Here is a 20,192-nt window from a genome sequence, read left to right as displayed (position 1 = left end):
CATGTTGTTTCAAATGGCAAAATTTCCCTCTTTTTCTCTCACTGAGTAGTATTCCATTGTATGTATTCATATATACCGTATCTTCTTTATCCATTCATCTGTTGATGGACACGTGAGTTGCTTCCGTATCTTGGCTATTATAGACAGTGCTGCTTTGAGCACTGGGGTGCGTGTATCTTTCCAAATTAGTGTTTTTGTTTTCTTTGGATATACACCTGGGGTGAAATTGCTAGATCATATGGTAGTTCTATTTTTAGTTTTTTGAGGAACCTCCATGCTGTTTTCCATAGTCGCTGCACCAATTTATCTTCCTACTAACAGTTTGTAAGTTTTCCCTTTCGTCTACATCCTGCAACATTTGTTCCTTGTGTTCCTTTTGACGATGGCCATTCTGCTAGGCATGAGCTGATATTTCATTGTGGTCATAGTTTAATCTTTAATCCACGAGATCCTAAGCTGTTAACCTAGAGATGCTTCTCTTCTAACAGAGTTTACAAGCAGAATGTCCATTGTAACATCTCCTCCTCACCAGTGGCTACAAAGGGGAGTCTCCAGATCCCACTAGAGTGCTGTGTGCAAACCCTCTGACTACAGAGAAAACTCTCAAAGAAATATGGCACAAGGGCATGTGTGCTTGGAGAAGGGACTTCTGCATCAGAAGAGCTGTCGCCTGAGACTTCTTCCAGCTTAGAAATTGGGCCAATGATGCTCCTTGGCCACTTGGAAGATGCCTCTATTCCTTTTAGTGAAGTTGAGTTCTTCTCTCAGGACAGGCAGCTTCCCCTGCACCCCCCATATCCTGTGCTTCACCTTCTCCGTTGAGTCAGTGGATCAATGCAGCGCTACGGGGCTACTGGACTAAAGTTTCTGCTCGGGACCTGGTTGCATCTTATTGTTGCTGAAATGAAAGGAATCATGAGAATGATGGGGAAAGTGTATGAACTCCGAGCAGGGCGTCAAAAGATAGGAGGTGCTGATTAACTATGTGACCTTGGACCGATTACCTAACCTCTTGGTGCCTCCGGTATCCTTCTCGAAAATGAAGAAGATAATGCCTTCTTGGCTGTCTTTCTCATGGGGATATTGGCAGAGCAAATGAGTTCATGTTCAGTGTATGAGGTGCTCAAAGGAAAGATGCTGGTGGAATGTAAAGTTTGCTCTCGCCTCACTGAAAAATGTCATCACCCTCTTGTTCTGCTCCTCATCTCAGCCCGTGGAAGGGCCTCTGCTCTTTTGAACAAAGTCGTTGACAGGTTAGCCTTTCCTCCCTGGCCCCTGCAGGATTGCTTCCTGTAAGTGCCTAGTGGAGGATTTTGTGGTGCAGGGTGGGACATCTGGGTGGGGGTGGCCCAGGGACCCTCACATTGTTATCGGGTGACGGGGTTTTAGGTGTGGGGAGGTTGTGAATAACTGGGGAGACTGTGGGCCCTTTGACTCAAGGAGCTACTCTCTGAGCAGAAGCTGTTAGCAGTGGTTTGTACACAAAGGATCAAACTAGTGCTGGCTGGGCACACAAACCAAGTGTAATGAAAGGGCCAGAGACTGGGTCTGAGATTCTGCCCCTCTTGGGTCACTAATTAGTAGAAATATGCTAGGACTATTCCTGGTGATCTGTGACCTTGGGAATCTCCTTCTTTTTGTATCCTGCAGACATCTGAAGATGGACTCGCAGTCAGCCTGCCTGTTCCTTTTCTAACTCCTTTCTTGCTTCTCCCCACAAATATTTGTTTACACTCCTTTGTAACAGAAGATAAGCACCTCTGAAATCAGGCCCACTGGCACATGTCTAAACATGCTTTAGCTGAGAGACAGATATTCACGTAAACACTTGTAAATGTCCACAGACTAACACATGGATTGTCAAATCCTAATCACAAGGTTCAAATCTGGATTCTGACACTAATGTTTTAGAACATTCTAGTATTGATCAGCATTTTTCCTGGCAGGGCCCTCATCAGCCTCGTGTGTGTGCATGTGAATGTGTGTGCATGTGTGTGTATGCATGTGTGTGTGTGTGCATAGCTATGTGAAAGGCTTTATTAATTAACAATGCAAAGCTAAGCACTCAGTGAAAAGGTCCTGGAGAAGATATATGTGATTATTACAGAATTGTTTAGAAACATGAGCAAATAAAACCTGTATCGAAAGAGGTAGACCTTTTCCCAGAGATGTGTAGCCAAACCCCTCCAGACATAGGGGTTTTGCTCTGACTGTCCTGGTGGCTATGTGGGCATTCCTTTATCCTCTTCTTTCAGTACAGAACGGCTCTTGCAGAGATGCTTCAGGTGAATGATTCTGTTGCCTTGGCCAATATGCAGCTCATTCCACATGGGTGTCCTCCCAGACTCTAACCCAGTTTGCATTCAGGTAATTCTGGTAATGGGGCATTCGCCTCTCCCGAGGGACTGTTTCCAGCATCCAGCATCCGGCCGTTTAGCCAGAGTACTGAGCCCTGACTTAAGGAAGGAAAGAGGTATTTGTAGAGCAGTGGGGAGAAGTGAAATATGGATGTGACACGTTGACCTATTTTAAGAACGCAGGGTGGCTTCGAGGCTTTTGCATTTGTTTTTCCCAACTGTCAGGGAAAACTGTCAGCTGTGACAATGGCTGAGGCCCAAATCCTGAGGTTATTTTTTTTCACCTCAGGAAATTCGATTAGCAAATCAGAATGATCAAAGCGCCCATTCCCAGGCCACTTCCTAAATAAAATATATATGCGTGTGAAGTAAGACCCGAGCTAAGATCCGTTTGTCTTCTGTTGAGCAAGCAGCGCTTTGGGGCTGGAGAGAGCTGGTTCCCAGCTCCCGCGTTGCACTTAACAGTTGTGTGATCTTTAAATTTCCTTGTAATAAAACGAGGAGAGTAATCCTTTCCCCTAGGGCTTGCGTAAGAGATAAATGAGATAAAGCCCCAAGTGGGATGCTTGTTGCATGGCGCTCAGCACGTAGTCATTTCTCTTTCTAGGAAGCAGGCTCAGCTGCAGATCCCCTGTCAAATCTCCCCCCAGTTCCCACGGATCCCTGCAGGTGCCCCGAGATCCGTGGACGCCCTCCAGATGGGTGTGATCCTGTCTGTCTCCCCAGAAGACCACTTCCCCTACTTCCTCTGGCAGAGGCCAGGCACTTCCAGAAGGGCAGAGGGACATGTCTCCCTGCGGGCTGTCACCAGGTGCCACATCCCTGTGTGTTCGTGGGGTTGCTCTGAAAAGCAGATGGGAGATGTGTCCACTTTTTAAAATTCAAAACGGTAGAGTTCAGCGGATGAGACAAGAGTGGTGATTGTACCATCAGTTGACCCATACTGCGATGAGAAAAGGCCTTCTGGACTTCTGCTGCTTCAGCCTGCACATCAGGATCTGCTAATTAAAGCTCCTGTCTCTCTCCGGCTCCCGTTATCAGACATCTTAATTTATTTACTTATTAAAAAAATAAGAGGAGTCTTTGTGCTTTCTTGTTTTTCCCCTTTATTTTGCCTTCGTCGTTTTGCATCAAATGATCTTGGCAAAATGAATGAATAAGATGACTGTAATTAAACATAGTTCGTATAGGGGACGGTACTTTTCTTCCCTTGGATTGGCAGTTTTTCTAATGACAATGACCTTGTAATTCAAAGCACATCCTAGGGATGTCTGTTCTTTATTTTGAACTGCTTTGAATGCACACTGGCTGAGCAGTGGTGGTAACGAGGGGGAGAATTGTTGGCTGCTGATGCAAGCTTTTCCCACGGGTTAAATTTAGAGCAGGATGCTTTTCCCAGGATAAAGCCTCAGAATGTGTCATGTGTCATGGACCTTCTCCTCTCAGTAATCGTCTGGAGTCAACATATTGCTTCTGCTCCAAATGGTATCAGGAGTCCCAGCCTGCCGATCCAGAACTTGGCACTGATTGGAATCCTTATGCCTTCAACTTGCTGATTGTTGTTGCTGTTTAGTTGCTAGGTTGTGTCAGACTCTTTGCAACTTCAGGCTCCTCTGTGCATGGGATTTCCCAGAAAAGAATACTGGAGTGGGTTGCCATTGCCTTCTCCAGGGGATCTTCCTGACCCAGGGATCAAACACAGGTCTCCTGTGTTACAGGCATATTTTTTTTACCACTGAGCCACTAGGGAGGCCCTCAACTTGCTGAGAGCCATTCATTTATTAGTCAACTTAGTAAATGAGCAGAAGGAGTGAATGAAGTCTCTGGGAGATCTAACAGTGAGTGAGAAGGAGGCTGGATGGATGAGAGTCATGGGGCTCACTGGTGAGATTGGAGGGTTGGTTTGGAGAGAAAGTGGGGAATAAAGTTGGATATGTAAATTCCCGAAGTGCAGGGATAGTTCTCTGTATCTATCAATCTATCTTCCGATCTTATCTGTCTGTCTATCTAGCTATCCCTGCCCATTTCTACTGTTTCAGAGTAATCAGAAGCTGTCTTTTTATTCCCCTCTTGGGACAAGCTCATCTTATAGGATAAAGGGTAGGGTGTAAAAGGCCTTGGCTTTGAGTACTTATGATGTCAGGGCCTATATGTCTACAAACCAAACATCTTACTTTTCTTCCACCCTTCAAACAACACCTCCTTGCCCCTGGAGCTCTGTCCCTGAGTTGACTGTCTACAACTCTCCTGTTCTGCACAGTCTGCCCACTTTCTGATGGTTGGTTTGGAACATGATTTTTAAAACTTCACTTTTTTTTTTTCAACCCGTCCTACTGAAGTGTCATTATACACCATTTGCATCCCAAGGGCTCTTTATTACCCTTGGTTAGTCCCTTGGACCGCAAGGAGATCCAACCAGTCCATTTCTGAAGGAGATCAGCCCTGGGATTTCTTTGGAGGGAATGATGCTGAAGCTGAAACTCCAGTACTTTGGCCACCTCATGCGAAGAGTTGACTCATTGGACAAGACTCTGATGCTGGGAGGGATTGAGGGCAGGAGGAGAAGGGGACGACAGAGGATGAGATGGCTGGATGGCATCACCGACTCGATGGACATGAGTCTGAGTGAACTTCGGGAGTTGGTGATGGACAGGGAGGCCTGGCGTGCTGTGATTCATGGGGTCGCAAACAGTCGGACACGACTGAGTGACTGAACTGAACTGATAAGTCTGTGGAAGTAGTTTTGTAGTAATTTAATTGGATGATGCTCTTCACCTCTATGACATAAATGCAGTTGTCCCCGTGACTCTGACCTACGAACCAGGTTTCTTCAGCCTTGAAGGAGTGTTCCTGTGGCCCACTCACCCTTCTGTGTGAAGGATGGTCTTAAAGTGCAAGAACTATGGGCTTCTGCTGGAATTCTCTGTCCTATTTCTTTAAGCAACAACAAACACATCATATATAATGATTCTTATCACTTACGTCTGTCACCTGGTGGGTCCTTGGTAGAGGAATTTTTTCTGTCCTTTCCTCCATGATAGTGGACACAGTATGTGCTCAATATGCTCAGTATTAATTATATTAAAGGCACAGATGTACATTAGGGGCAACAGAAATGAGAGGTGCCTTGTTCCTATCTCATGAAAATGGGAGACAGACCAACTGGGGTCATAAGATTCTCTTCCTATCTGATAATCATTGTGGCCACTAGGGAGGTTCTTCTAGACATAGCAGGTACTCGGTAAATGTTTGCTCAGGACCAGAGGACATTTGCCCACCCAGCCAGCCTTTACACATTAGTTTGTATAGATGATTATGCAAAATAGAGGTGTATTCAGTATTGCCTCTTTTACAGAATAGTCCTTGACCTTTACCTATGGGGATCTGACTGTCACTGTTAATTTCCCATTTCTTTATTACGCCTACTTGCTTATGTGTTTATTATTATTTTTTAATTTGAAAAGAAAAATGTTTGATGAAGTACATCTGGTGATGGGCATGGGGATGAAGATGATGGGATAACTGAAAGGGGAAATTAAGGTTGTCTTATAATCTTAGAATCACATAGGAAAGAAATTCAGAGGTCATTGCCCCTTATCTCCTGAAGAGATTCTTGGAGGTCTGAAACTAGACAGTCTGATTTAATCTTTCTCTCTCAAAGGCAAAAGGTTAATTACGTTCTTGTCCTTAGTACTTTTATATTAGAAAAACAAAATTTATAAAAGCAGTATGTATATACTGTAAAAAAAAAAATTCAGATGTTTACAGAAGCAGCCCAAATGAAAATGATCCACCCTGAAGCCCCATCTCCAGTGGTGAAACTAATGTTCTGTTTTACCGCCGGGATTCGTATATACTTTCTTGATATATGAAATGTAGACACTATCTTTTGACTTCTTGCCAGGAAGGATTTAGAGCTGCATCCTTAAATGCTGCCTTCCATTCATCATTCCTTCTCCAGAATTGTCAAACTATTACTTATCCATTATTAAGCTATAGTAATGTGCATACCTATTCTCCAAATATAATTGGGTCTTCCATGACTAGCTGTTGATTTTAAAACGTTCATTTAGATTGAGTGACTGCTATTCATTTTTTTTCTTCACTCATTTGTTTATTCATTCAATAAATATTGAGTGCTTATTTGTGCCAAACAAGAGGCTATGTACAAAGTCTGTGCAAGTATTCACAGTATTGTGTGCAAGACAGTTGAGTACATTTTGGGCAGGAAGAAACAGAATGCATACCTCAACTCTGTTTCTAATTTGATTTAAAAGAAAAACCAAACAAGCTAAAGATGACTTCAAGGAACTCAAGCCTGGGTGACTGAGAGGATAGTGAAGTTTCTAAGTGAAGAAAGATATTCAGCAGAAATCAGTCAATGGAGGGTGATGGGAAATCAGAGATGTCAAAGGTGAATGGGAGAGATTTGAGTTTAGAGTTTGATTTGCTGGAGTTCTTTCCATAAGGAGAGTCTTTCTCCACCTGGTTGCAAATTAAAATCATGTAAGCAGATTTTTACAAATCATGTTTATTGAGTCTTAATCTGAGACCAATTAGGATTAAATTTCTGGAAATGGGGCCTGGTGTTATTTTTTTAAAAGTAATCACAGGAAATTCTAATGTACAGCCAAAATTGGAAACTTTATCTAGATCAGTGTTCTCTTTTTATGCACACATTAGAATCATCTGGAGACCTATAACAAACAGTGATGCCTGAGCTAAAGAGTCTATTTCATTGGCTTAGGAGAGAGCCTAGGCAACTGTATTTAAAAAAAAAAAAAAAGTCTTTCTGGGTAAATTTAATGTGCAGCTACATTTGAGAACCACTGACCTAGATAGTTAATTTTCACTGTGAATAATCAATGTTTTCAGGTTGTAAGTCATGGCAAGGGGCACTGTAACAGCGTTTACTTAAGCTCCAGGCGAGTTCAGAATTAGCTTGAAATTATTGGGTGCCAGTCAGGACATGGGGACAGGAGCAATCAGAGGGTGAGACCAGAAACTTTGAGGACCCAACTGGGATCATACACCTAGCACTTGAAGTTCAAGGGCATCTCAGGGTTAATCCTGCTTCCAGGAGAGATGTCAGGAAATCTCCCTGGAAAGGCACGGAATGTAAAATGTCATCCCACGCCCCTGTCCTCTAACTCGTTAGTTTCCTCTGTAGTAGCGCTCAGCCTTTCGCCATACCGCCTTGAATTCTCTCAGTGTCATCTGCAGCAGCGCTCAGACAATGCACCTGGCATCATTTTTCTTTGAGGAGGGGAATTCAGAATGTCTTAGATCTCAATATGTGTGTGCTTTCCTTGATGGCAAACCAAACCTGCCTCTTCCTTGGGTTCATCCCATTAATCTGAACTCTGACCTTGTCACATCTTAGATAATTCCAGACCTTTTTGTTAATGTCACATAAATATTTTTAGACCAACTGTCTGTCTATAGGCAAGTCATTAAGTCAACAACAGAGTATTCAGAGTTTTTTTCCTGGGTTCATAAATCATTCCTGGCAGAACTTTAATCATTTGGGTTTTGGGCTGCCTCCCTGACCTTCCTCTAGTTTATTTTTGGCCTCCGTAAGCCTCATGTGTTTGGAGAAATATTTAATTGCAGAAGAGCAGAGTGGACTCCTGTTAGGTGTGCACTGACTATGTTCTGGGTTCAGGGTTCCTCAAAGTAGGCAGCAGAACCCCCACCCCCCATGGAGGCAGGCTTGTGCAAAGGGCACATTTTGGAGTCCCACAAAATCTCTGAAGGTGGGGCTCAGTCATCTGTACTTTTCACATGTTTTTGGATGACTTTTATGTAGTTATAGAGTCTTTACTATAGTTATTGCTTCAAATATGCTTAGAGGAGAAGTCAGACAAGTTTTTTCTTTTGGTTGGTTGGAGAAGGTTTGCTCATTTATACAGATGTCATTTATAATCAAGACATAGACTGTTCCTTAAAGAATTTCCAAAAAGTTTCTGCATTAGGAATTGCCATTGCCCTCCAGTCTTCCACTATCAGTGTGGAGGGTAAGGCTTTATCTTATTTTTTAAGGTCAAGAAGCATGGACAAGGGCACTTCCCCTGGTGGTCCAGTGGTTCAGAATCCATCCTCCAGTGCAGGGGACGCGAGTTCGATCCCTGGTTGGGGAACTAAGATCCTACATGCCCTAAGGCAACTGAGTTCACGAGTCACAACTAGAGAGTCTGTGTGCTACGGCTAAGACCTGCTGCAGCTTAGATAAATCAGTGAAGGTAAAATATTTTTTAAGGTTGTTATTCAAGGAAAGTGGACACGACCCCTCAGCCTGGAAGAATTCAGCATTAAGGGCCAGTGGACTAGTTTCCCCTCCTCCTTGGGCAATGCCTATGGGTTCTGGAGGTCTAGGGGGGTTGGAGGGAGGGCATGGTAGCCTTGGGGTCTAGGGTCCAAGCAGTATGTCTAGTGGTGCATTTCTGCTGTGAGGAAGCTGAGGGTCAGGGAAGTTAAATTATTTACTCGACCAAGGTCATCTCTTTCATGAGTGGAGGAGCTGGGATTTGAACTCTTGAATTGGGGTGACAATCCCTCATGATTTTTCTATTCTGCTCCCTGCCCTGTACCAGCCGTCTTATTCTTGTGAGGAGAAGCAGTTCTGTTCTCTTGGGCTTCCTCTGGCTGGAGTGTTGTCGTTAGAACATGAGAAAGAACCCCCCAAATGTATTTCTTCCGTTTTGTGTTTGCCCAGAGTAGGCATCAGTGTCCATGATGTGGTTTGGTTTGTTGTTTAGGAAGCTTCTGGTTACAAACGGGGAGAGTTCTGTTAGATGGAGGTTATATTTTATGTCTATTTTATCTCATTGTTCCTCCTTGAAATCTTGGAAGAACCAATTGCCCGTGATATTCCCTAAAAGCAGAATTGCGGTTCATTTTAAGCTAAAGGACAGGGGCTCCCTGTTCTGATGCTGTGCTGGCTTATTTGCACTCTGCAATCAGCAAAAAATTTCATATTCTCTAAACAATAGGTGACTCAGCCTTTGCTCAATCTTAGGTGAAATGGATTTAGCAAGCAAAGAGAGAAAATGTCTTTTTCCCCCCCTCATTTTTCCTAGTCCCATTTGACGATAATTCTTAGTGCTCGGTTCTCCTTTCATCCAAAGATCTGTAATTAATTAAGCCTCACAACTCCCCTGACAGGTAGAGAAGTACAAGAATGTTCATTTAAAACCAATCCTGTTTGATACAGTAGGGCTGTTTCTAAGGCTCTTTAAAAGGAAAGCCTCTCTATTGTGAAACTTCTTTCTAGTAGAGTAAAGTAAGGGAGGAAAGGATGGAGTCATTTTGCCTGGGATGCCTGTTCAGTTATGGCCCTGGAAAGAGCTCTGATGCCATCTTGGGTTAGACTAGGGGTATAAACTATTGTTGCATAGCAAATTGCCACAAAATGAAGTGGTTTTAGGTCACAGCAAACATTCATTGTCTCATATAGTATCTGTGGATCAGGAATTCAGGTGTGGCTTGTATTGCTGGTGGCTTTGGCTCAGGGTTTCATAGGTGGCAGTGAAGACAGATCTGCAGTCATCGTCAGGCTTGATTGGACCTGGAGAATCTCCTGCAAGGATGGTTCAGTATGATGGATAATGAGTTGGTGCTGGCTATTAGCAGAAGACCTCAGTGTCTCATCACATGGACTTTTCCAGAGGGCTTCTTGAGCATCCTAATGACATGGCAGCTACATTTCCACAGCGTGTGATCCAAGAAGGTGAAAAAATAGAAGTGGCAGTGTCTTTATTATCTGGCCTTGTAACGCTCTACCATCTTCTCAAAGTTCTGCTGACTACATGACTCTTCATTGTGAGAGGGAATCATACAAGGGCATGAATATTAGGAAGCTAGAATCATTGGGGAGCTGCTGCTTGGAGGTTGGCTAATATTAACAATATTAAGCATGAGTTCATCTGTGCTATTAAGGAAATGTCCTCTGAAAAAAACAGCATCTGTGTTGACCAACCCCACTGATAGTCAAGAGAGTGAGAAAAAGAGAATAATAGTTAATTTCCCAGTTATTTATAGGTTTAGAATATATCAGTTGCCATTACTGATAGTCATGGTTAAGTGATTAAGCCTGTATTGAAGTATGCATGACTGTGGTAAGTCCTCAAATATGTGGATACTTGTCCCATACTTTATACTGGATCCCTAGATCCCCATGGTTGGTCTGCGGACCTGTGTCATCTTAACTGAAATGTTGTTAAAGATAAGGATACCAGGTTTCTAGTCCTGGGGATTCCCCGTTAGTACCTTTGGGACCCACTGTGCGGCTCGCCTTATCAGGCAATGGTAGGCTCAAAGTTTGTTGCGTGAGAATCATCATTCATGGCAGTCATATTCGTTTGCATCATATCTATGCATGATCTTTTTCCTGGTCTCAGAAAACCAGCTCAAAGTTGGGCACCCAGTTGCTCAGGGCTGGAATTGATAATTACCAATGTTGTTGCCATGCCGTACTGTTAAAGCTGGCACGTATATTAGAAAACTCCCATATTGTAAGGACTGACTGAGAGATAGAGGGTGGGTTTGCTCTCCAGGGGTGACAGCTTGAAAGGGTATCATTATATCGGCAGATTCAAGGACCAGTCTCCTTAGATGTATGAAAATACTGTCAGATCTTGTCCAGTGGTTCTCAAATATTAGTATTCAGAAGAATCACTTGGGGAGTGTGAAAAATTTCAGGTCTTCAGGCCTACCCCTGGGATTCTGATTCAGAGGGTCTAGGATACCTGGGATGGTTTTGATGTAAGTGGTCTGAGGACCACACTTTGAGATGTACTGTCCTAGGCAGGACTTGGCTTAGCTGCCAGCTATTGATTTCATATCTGTTTAACTCCTGGCATCAACAGTTCAGTCTGTGGAGTAAGCACAGCACAGCACATTGACTTCGTATCTATTTAACCCCTGGCATCAAGGGTTCAGTCTGTGGAATGGTTGATGTGTAAGGATTGCTTTGTAGACTTTGCATAGCTGACATATACTAGGTGAATTGCTGACATGCATGAAAGTGAAAGTGAAAGTGAAGTCGCTCAGTCGTGTCCGACTCTTTGCGACCCGTGGACTGTAGCCCACAAAGCCTCTCCGTCCATGGGATTCTCCAGGCAAGAATACTGAAGTGGGTTGCCATTTCCTTCTCCAGGGGATCTTCCCAACCCAGGGATCGAACCCAGGTCTCCCACATTGCAGGCAGAAATACAGTCTCTCAGAAAACCTCCTATAGTGACACAGAACTTCAGATCCAAGTACTAACATCAAAGATTTCAAGGGAGGAAAGGAAGCCAGGTTGAAAGAAGAAGGGGGAGGAAGCGGGAGGGGGGAGCGAAAGGGGTGCCTAATAGACGTCTCCTGCCACCTACAGATGCCCAGGCGTTAGGGGACTTTTCCCTGGGCCTCCAGAGAAGGGAGGACTGGAACTCGGCCCTACCAGAAATCAGAGCAGACCAGAACCAGAATTCGAGTTCTCTGCCAAGAGGAGGTGATCAGTCTCCAATCCTCAGCTCAAGGCCCTTCGGCCAGATTCCTGCGTCCAGGACCGGGTGACTAGAAAAACAGGGAAGGATAGGAAGGGTTAAGGAGAGGAAAGAGAGAGGGAAGGGGAGAGAGGTCAATAAAGTCTCTTGTTCCTTACTGGTCGGGGCACTCTGGCCAGTTGTCTGTGTCAGGAGGAGACCAGGGACAACAGGGTCCCAGTTGCGGCTGCTGGGTCTGGTCCATTGGCAGGCAAGCTGGCCCCTGAGTACCCCGAGTGGTCAGGATGTCAGTCTCAGCGAAGAAGAGTCCCCGCCAGAGTTGCCATTTGTTGCAGGAAGGTGGACCTCTTCCAGGGCCCAAAACTGGGCTCTTGTCTAACACTCGGAAATGAATTGTCCGAGGAGACACATGTGCTGACAAAGCAAGAGATTTTATTGGGAGAGGGCACCCGAGTGGAGAGCAGTAGGGTAAGGAAACCCAGGAGAACTTCTGACATGCATGAGGCGGGAGTACAATGAGATGTGGACAGGGCATTTCAGGGTAGAAGGGCATTTCATTAGCATTATTTTTGTAGGCGTTCACTTTCCTCCCAGATGATAAGCTGTTGGAGGCAGGATCTAGATGCTGTGTGATCCTGCAGTTCCCCTGGAGGCTAGCATTGGACGTCACTTGCTGCAGTCTCTCCGTAGGTGTATTACTACACAGGAGCGAGTTCATTTGAAGTGTCCAGGAATTGCTGCCGGAGCGTGTTGCATGTTGTGGGGACTGGTTTAATACTGTTCAAGTTGAGTTTCTCTGGAGTATTGCCAAGCTCTCCTCTCACTTCCTTCTCTTTCCCATGTGTCTCAAAGGAGATAGCAATAATTATTGTTGTTATAATAATTTTGATGTCATTATGACAGATCTATCAATTAATATTTATTGAGTAGCTGGGCAATGGAGATTGAGTGGTAAGACAAGACAAATTCCCTGATTCATGGTGCTTTTTTCTTTTTAAGTTAGAAAAGACCCAGGACCCTGGCCCCAGTGCCCTCTCAACTCAGTCTGGGATGCTTAGCTGCACAGTTGGCACCTCCTTTATTCAGATATCAGTTTAAATATCCCTTCCCTGGAGAGGAATTCCCCCGACTAGAGTAGGCTACTCTCTGATTTCCGCAGGTCAGGGTGTAGAGATAAGACCGGTATGACTTTATAAACCTGAGGAGATTGGGAACCTGGTTAAAGGAATTAGGAGAAAAATAACCTTCTTTCATAGCTATGACTTTGAAAGCCAATATAACTTCTTAGAAAACTATTTTTCTTTCCAGTTAAATCATGCCTGGTTCTTCCATCAGAGATAGGTATAACATCTAAATCCGTTGATTTATAATATGAATTTCTTCCTGTAACTAGTTCTCTTTGCTCCAGCACCCCCTGAGAAAATCCAAAATGCAGGACAAACATTATTCTAATAAAATTTCATTAAGTAGTATAATTAAAAATATATCATACAGCAATGTACAGCAAGTTATTAAGTGTATTGACTCAGGTAGTAACTGGGAATTTGTGGTTAATATTAGTCTGCAGATCCACTTGTCTTCTGAAATACCTTTGGTACGAAGCTTCTTTGCTTGGCTGTGTGTTTGAGATCTTGGGGTGTCCCGTCTCTGCATCCTGGGCTACCAGACCTTTGGAGCATCTGGAGAAGTGCTGTCTGCCCTCAGCTGTCTGCTTCCGCATCCTGAGTGCTGCCGTCTCTCCATTCCTGTCTAAGCAGTAGCTGTATGTTCCCATCTAGGGTGCATACATCGCTTAAATTCTCTTCGGTGTCTCTAGGGAGGAAGACAATACTTTTTGTAGGTGATCATATTTTTCTTTTCTCTGTTGCTATTCCCGTGCTGTCTAGAGAAACACTCCCCGTACCACTGGGTCCTCTTTTCCCCAGTTAACCATAGAAAATATTCTGCTCACTCATCCTCTACATTTCACACATCTCTAAAGCTCCATTCTATTTACACTGGTTATAGAAGTAAATGTGAAGACCGAGGGGGTAGATTGTGTTTGCATAGAAATTTACTTACATGCTAAGAATGCAGTGAAAATCTTTAATGTAAGCTCACTGTATATTTGAGTGCAATGTATACTTATTTCCCAAAATATACTTAGTAACTTTCCCATTATGAATCACCAAGCCATATGCTTCCCCAAAAAAGGAAGTGTGATTTCTCAAAAATACAGTATTGTTTTTAGAATGAAAATTTAATATGCTTCATAACCAATTCAGATCAGCTTTGAAATTCGGCACTACCTCAGCCTTGATCAGCTTTAAAATGCAAATGCCACCCATAAGGAACAAATGTCTTTTCAATTATAAAACTTGAATTTCAAGATTTGTAATGGTTTCTAAGATAAAAATGTTTAAATATATCTGAGAAATAGTTCTTAAATTCCAATAATAATTAAACAGGACAAAAGCAGAGACTTAAAGACAATACCAAGAACAAAGATTGAGTTACAAAAACTAAAATATATTTAATTTTCACAGAAATTTCAAGAAGCATTAGGGTGGAGACACTGGTACTCTCTTTCTCTCTCACACACACACTTACACTCACACACACACACTCACACACACACACACAAGTCAGTATGCTTTCTGATCTTTGAGAATTAGGCTCAACTTAATTTTTGAAGGGCTTCCCTGGTAGCTCAGTTGGTAAAGAATCCACTTGCAATGCAGGAGACCCTGGTTCGATTCCTGGGTCGAGAAGATCCCTGGAGAAGAGATAGGCTACCCACTCCAGTGTTCTTGGGCTTCCCTTGTGACTCAGCTGGAAAAGAATCCACCTGCAGTGTGGTAGACCTGGGTTCGATCCTTGGGTTGGGAAGATCCGCTGGAGAAGGAAAAGGCTACCCACTCCAGTATTCTGGCCTGGAGAATTTCATGGGCTGTATGGTCCATGGGGTCGCAAAGAGTCAGACATGACTGAGTGACTTTCACTAATTATTGAAATTAAAGATAGGATGCCAATCTTAGTTCTGCTTTTTAATTTGTAGAATATATCTGAGAAGCCAGAATAATGGTTAAATGTTTTTGATGTTTTATAAAATAGGTGTAATGAGACTCAAATGTTTATTGGATTTTTGTTCAGTGCTTTTTGCCCAGAAATGTGCTGCGGCCATGAGGGACATAAAAGAACTAGAAGGTGTGGTGTCTGCCCTTGGGAAGTTTAGCAGAGAGCTGGAACTGAAAAATGACTTTATATTACACAACTTGAAAAGAATACATGCCATTATATGCACTTAAGCACTAGGTAGTTCAGTACAGATACACAAATAATTGCAGGAGTCAACAGAAAGAAATGTTATTAATATTGTGAGGGGCCGACAAGGAACACTTCATGGAGGAGGAGGTATTTAACTGGACCTGGAGGAAAATGCAGGAGTTGGCATCATTTTCTTTTTAGTGTGTAATGATAATAACTCATTTTTACTATACTAATGATTAGCTGTCTGTCGGCTCGCAGATTAGAGGATGGAAAAGCATGACAAACCCACAGGGTAAGGATGTTTTAAAGGTCTTTTTAAAAGGAGTCAGAAAGAAGAAAGAGAAAAGCTTTCTAAGAGCCTAGGCTTTGGGGGGAAATGTGGGAGGTGCAGAAGAGAATTAGTGGGTAATGCTTATCATTTTGCACAAAGTAACCTTGACACAAATGGGGTAATTCAAAGGCGGGTAAGTGACTCCCAGCCCACTCACCCAGGTTGATGGAGGGAATAATCATGGGGTTGGTGGCAGCTTGGAAAGAGAGTGCCCGGGGTAGCTTTCCCCTTCCATTATGTATCTCTCATCTAGAGGCAGGGAGCTCAGAGCTGAAAGAACGGCTCAGAAGCTCAGCGCTTTCTACATGCAGATCATCCTGGGTAAGTCACTTGATCCAGCAACACATTAGTGAACCTCTTTTCCCTCCTCTCCAAGCTCCATGCAGAGATGTGAGTATTGTCATACCACTGACATCCGAGAGCTTGTGGTGAACAGAACAGGTTAGAGAATCCAAGATAATGGTGAATAATGTTTCGATGAGAAAGCAGCGTGTTACAGTGGGTGAGCAGGGATGTGACTATTCTTGTGCTTCGTAAGTAAAATAATATTGTCCTAAGGTGGTGGTTTTCAACCATGGCTACCCATTGCGATCACTTGCATACGTGCTAAATTGCTCCAGTCCTGTCTGATTCTTTGTAATCCTATGGACTGTACTCCTTAAGGCTCCTCTGTCCATGAGCTTCTCCAGGCAAGAATACTAAAGTAGGTTACCATGCCCTCCTCTAGGGGATCTTCCTGACCCAGGGACCTGTGTCTCCTATGTCTCTTGCATTGGCAGGCAGATTCTTTACCATTAATGCCACCTGGGAAGCCCTTGAAAAGTGAAAGTGAAGTGTCTGACTCTTTGTGACCCCAGGGACTGTAGCCTACTAGGATTCCTGTAGCCTACAGGATTCTCAAGGCAAGAATGCTGGAGTGGGTTGCCATTTCCTTCTCCAAGGGAAGCCCTTGGGGAGCTTTAAAACCTACTGATTCTCAGCCCCTCCCTCTGCCCCAGAGACGTGGTTGAAGAGCAATCTCTGGATTATCTAAAACCCCCCAGGTCTTCAAAGTTGAGAACCACTCCTCTAAGTACTGTTGTAACTGAATTGCATCTGGCCAACTTGTTAAACCACAGACTTCTGGATCCTACCTCCAGAGTTTCTGATTCAGTAAACCTGGACTTGAACCCAAGCATATGTAATCCTAAAATGTCCTCAGCTGACACTGATGTTGCTGTCCTGGGGACCACACTTCGAGAAACACTGTTATAAGCTATCGAAGTCAAGTCAGTCGAAGTTATGCTAAACATTTCCTTAAGTTTGGCCCTTGAACATACTGTTTAAAATGCAGATTCTGAGTACCTGCTGAACTAGAATTCTGAGACCCTGCCGTTGTAAATGAGATCTTCAGGTCTTTATCTTGGATTCTATCATTTGTGAGCTACTGTGTAGCTTAATAGTTTTGGTTCTTGCTTCCAATCATGTTATATTACATAAATTGAATGTCTGGCCATATAAGGATTTTGTTAATTGTTTTATGCTATTTTTATGAGAAAAACTCTTATAGACTGAATTGTATTAGGTACTCTGAAGTATTAACAGAGCAAACCTGGAGGAAAAGGCTTTATCCTGGGGCGTGTGGTGTAATAATAGACCCACTGTTCATGTAGTGGCAGTAATCCTAGTTGTCTGTGAGAAATAACTTCACCTACTCATCTATTGATGGGCACTTAGGATGCTTCCATATTTTGGCAATTTAAGTAAAGGTGCAGTGAACACAGAGGTACACATTATCTTTTGAAATGGGTTTTTGTTTCCTTTGGAGACTCAGGGGTGAAGTTGCTGGATTGTAAGCTCGTTCTATTTTATTTTATTTTTTGAGGAATCTCCATACTGTTTTCCACAGTGGTGGCACCAGTTTACATTCCTACCAACAGTGCATGAGGATTCCTTTTTCTCCACATCCTTGTCAAAACTTGCTGTTTGCAGAAGTAACTTCTCAAAGCATGCTTTGCAAATTCAGTATAATTAGGTAATTGTACTCAATGCAGGTAGTGTAAAGATTTGAGGAGCATCTTTCAAATGTTAGAAGATATTAAAATTACCAGGGGTATTTGTTAAAAGCTCAGGTCCCAAGTGACAGTTCGAAAGAGTCTTAATCTTGGGTGGCATCTAGGAATCTCTAACAAAAATAGGTGATTCTGGTTCAGTTCAGCTCAGTCGCTCAGTCGTGTCCGATTCTTTGAGACCCCATGAATTGCAGCATGCCAGGCCTCCCTGTGGGTCTAAGAAACCCATTTTAAGAAATAGTGGATTGGGGACTATGAAGGATCTGAGTTGCTGTTAAAGAATTTTCTATATCTTGACTATTTTTTCAATCAGTGTCCTAAGCGTCAGCTAAAATATTAAAGTTCAGGATGTTTTTTTTCAGCTGTGTGATATATTCCCCCACTTGTCTTTTTACTTTCATTGAGGTTTTATGTAACTCTGCTTTTATTTTGTCCTCCTTCATATACTATTCCTCCTTTTGAAGAAGAAATGGCGGGGACATAGTTCACATGAGGACTGGGTCAAATTTGCTTTTAGCCGGGGTTTCTTCCCCTTTATCCTGCTTTTTTCCTTCCTGTTCCCTCGTCTCTTGCTCCCCCTTTCTAGCATGGGCCCGTGTTCTGTCTTCTATCTGGGGCTCTCCCCGTGGCCATTGCAGTGGGCAGGAAGTGAAGGAGGGCCCCGGACACCAGTCAGTCTATGGTTTTCTCCCCAGCAGTGGGTGGGGGTGGCAACAGGTGAGGAGGCTAGAAGGAAACCTTCACAGCTCTTCTGGGACATTTTGGTTTGTGAGTGTGGGTTTAACAGAACCAAATAAAAGAATTTTTTTCACCAAACCTTAGGGTTCATGGGTGAGAGGGAGACAGGGTCGGGGATGGTGGTGGTGAGGAAATCCTATGACAATCAATGTTTTGTTAGTAAGTCAGGGCAACCTGTGCAAAATTAATCTTAACCAATTGACAGTATAGTCAGCGAGTCCTACCAAGTGAACTCTCAAGTGTTCTAAATCACAGTGGACATGAAGAATATTTCTTTTTCTTTCATGTTTCAGACTTCTTTTACCTCCACCTACTAAAATGTTAGCTTTCACCCCGGAACCCTCTCCCGGTGAGAGGCAAGGAAGGACTTCGATTGATTGAGTTGATGGCCGAGGTGTGGCAACGATGTCTGTTGTGGTTGGCTCAGCTGTTGTCATGGAAATGTACCATGGTGGGAGAATCAGGGCAAAGTCCAAGTGTTTGGATTATCAGAATGGATGACCAGACACTGATTTAGTGTTTTCAGTAAGAGGAGATAAGTGGAGAAGTGATACGTATTCTTTACACATTTCCTCTTTTATTCTGGGTCTCCTATAAACTGTGATAAGAGGTCTAGAGCTTAGTTAATTAAAGCTGTTCTTTCTATTTCGTTGTTTTTTGCTTTCTTTCTTGAGGCAAGTGTTGAAGTGGAACTGCTGAATGTGAACTAGGTCAAAAAGCAGAGAGTGGACACAAATAAGTTCTGTATGAGGATATGGCAACCTACTCCAGTATCCTTGCCTGGAAAATCCCATGGACGGAGGAGCCTGGCGGGCTACTCTTTGCAAGATTCAGACATGACTGAGCAACTTCACTTACTTTTATGAGTCCCTTCTGGGGGTGGGAAAGTGAGATTCTCAAAGACTAAGATTTGTGATTTTGTTGAAATGTGTGCACGTGTTCATGCACTCACATGCACACACACACATCCACACCCCCCCCCACACACACACTCCACAAAGAGACCGAAAACAATAGAGAAAATGGATTGGAGTGATCAGTTTTATGGTAGCTGAAGAGGAGAGCGAGGAAAGCAGCTAGAGAAGCGACGGTTTAAGGGAGAGAAAACCAAGAGTCACACAGAGAGAATCACACAGAGATGGTCACCTTCCAGGTGTCTGTCTTGATAGCAAGAGAAACACGGGGGATTTTTCCATGGAGGAAAACTGTGGAAAGGTTCTGTTTAAGTTGCTGCCACCAACAGAAAGGGCGTGTCTTCCTAGAACCTTCTAAGGTATCTGGTATTTTGTTCATCCTGCCCCTGAGCTCAAGACTTACTTTTTTATTAAAGCATTCTTTCAGGAAATATTTGTTCCTTGAGGTTTTCTTTACTTTTTTAAGGCATCCTCCCACCCTTTTCTCCTGGAGCCTGAATCGTTTATGTAAAATGTATTATGTATGTAAACAAGATGATAAAGTGATTTCTTATATCAGGGATTCAACCGAAGGTTAACGGATGCCCCATGAAACAGATAAATCACATATTGTGAAATTCCAATAAAAATTTTGAGTTTTGACCAAAGATCTCATTTCATCTCCTATAAATGCATTTATATCAGTGGACTATTTCTTTTCCAAAACTCTAAAGTTTGAATAGTTGGTATACTCTAGTTAATTGGTATTTCCATTTTATAGATCAGGAAACCCTACTAAACTTGTTGTTTTAAGGTTACTGTATATGCTGTGTCTAAGTGTTGTTTATATACCTGTTTATCATTCTCTTGTTCTGATTGAGGCGGAGAGTGAACCTCGCTAATCCTTGGCTTTCCTATATAACCAGGGCTATGCCTACTTTATAACAGAGGCTTGAGAATATTGTCAAACTAGATCATTTGTTTTGTTTGAGTTCACAAAAGGAGGTAATGAGATAGCTGCGGCTAGACCTCCCCCCTCTCTCAAGCTTTTTGACTTGCAATCAGGAATGGCAGTGTTGGGCACA

The 20,192-nt window shown here is 43.1% G+C and overlaps 1 protein-coding gene across 2 annotated transcripts in view; it reads left to right on the top strand.

Moving 5' to 3' along the window:
• The window catches only part of NRXN3 (neurexin 3), a 1,763,013-nt gene that overhangs the window by 233,352 nt on the left and 1,509,469 nt on the right, over positions 1 to 20,192 (top strand). The window contains exon 3 of one of the 2 annotated variants that reach the window (XM_068964455.1): positions 11,963 to 11,978. The exons of the other annotated variant lie outside the window; for it this stretch is intronic. Within the exon in view, the coding sequence (XP_068820556.1) occupies positions 11,963 to 11,978 (16 nt within the window). The remainder of the gene's footprint in view (positions 1 to 11,962; positions 11,979 to 20,192) is intronic. 2 annotated transcript variants of the gene reach the window in all.

Source organism: Capricornis sumatraensis, chromosome 2, assembly GCF_032405125.1.
Source record: "Capricornis sumatraensis isolate serow.1 chromosome 2, serow.2, whole genome shotgun sequence".
Taxonomy (NCBI): domain Eukaryota; kingdom Metazoa; phylum Chordata; class Mammalia; order Artiodactyla; family Bovidae; genus Capricornis; species Capricornis sumatraensis.
Note: the sequence above shows the minus strand (reverse complement) of the source record. Positions and strands in the feature narration are given on the sequence as shown.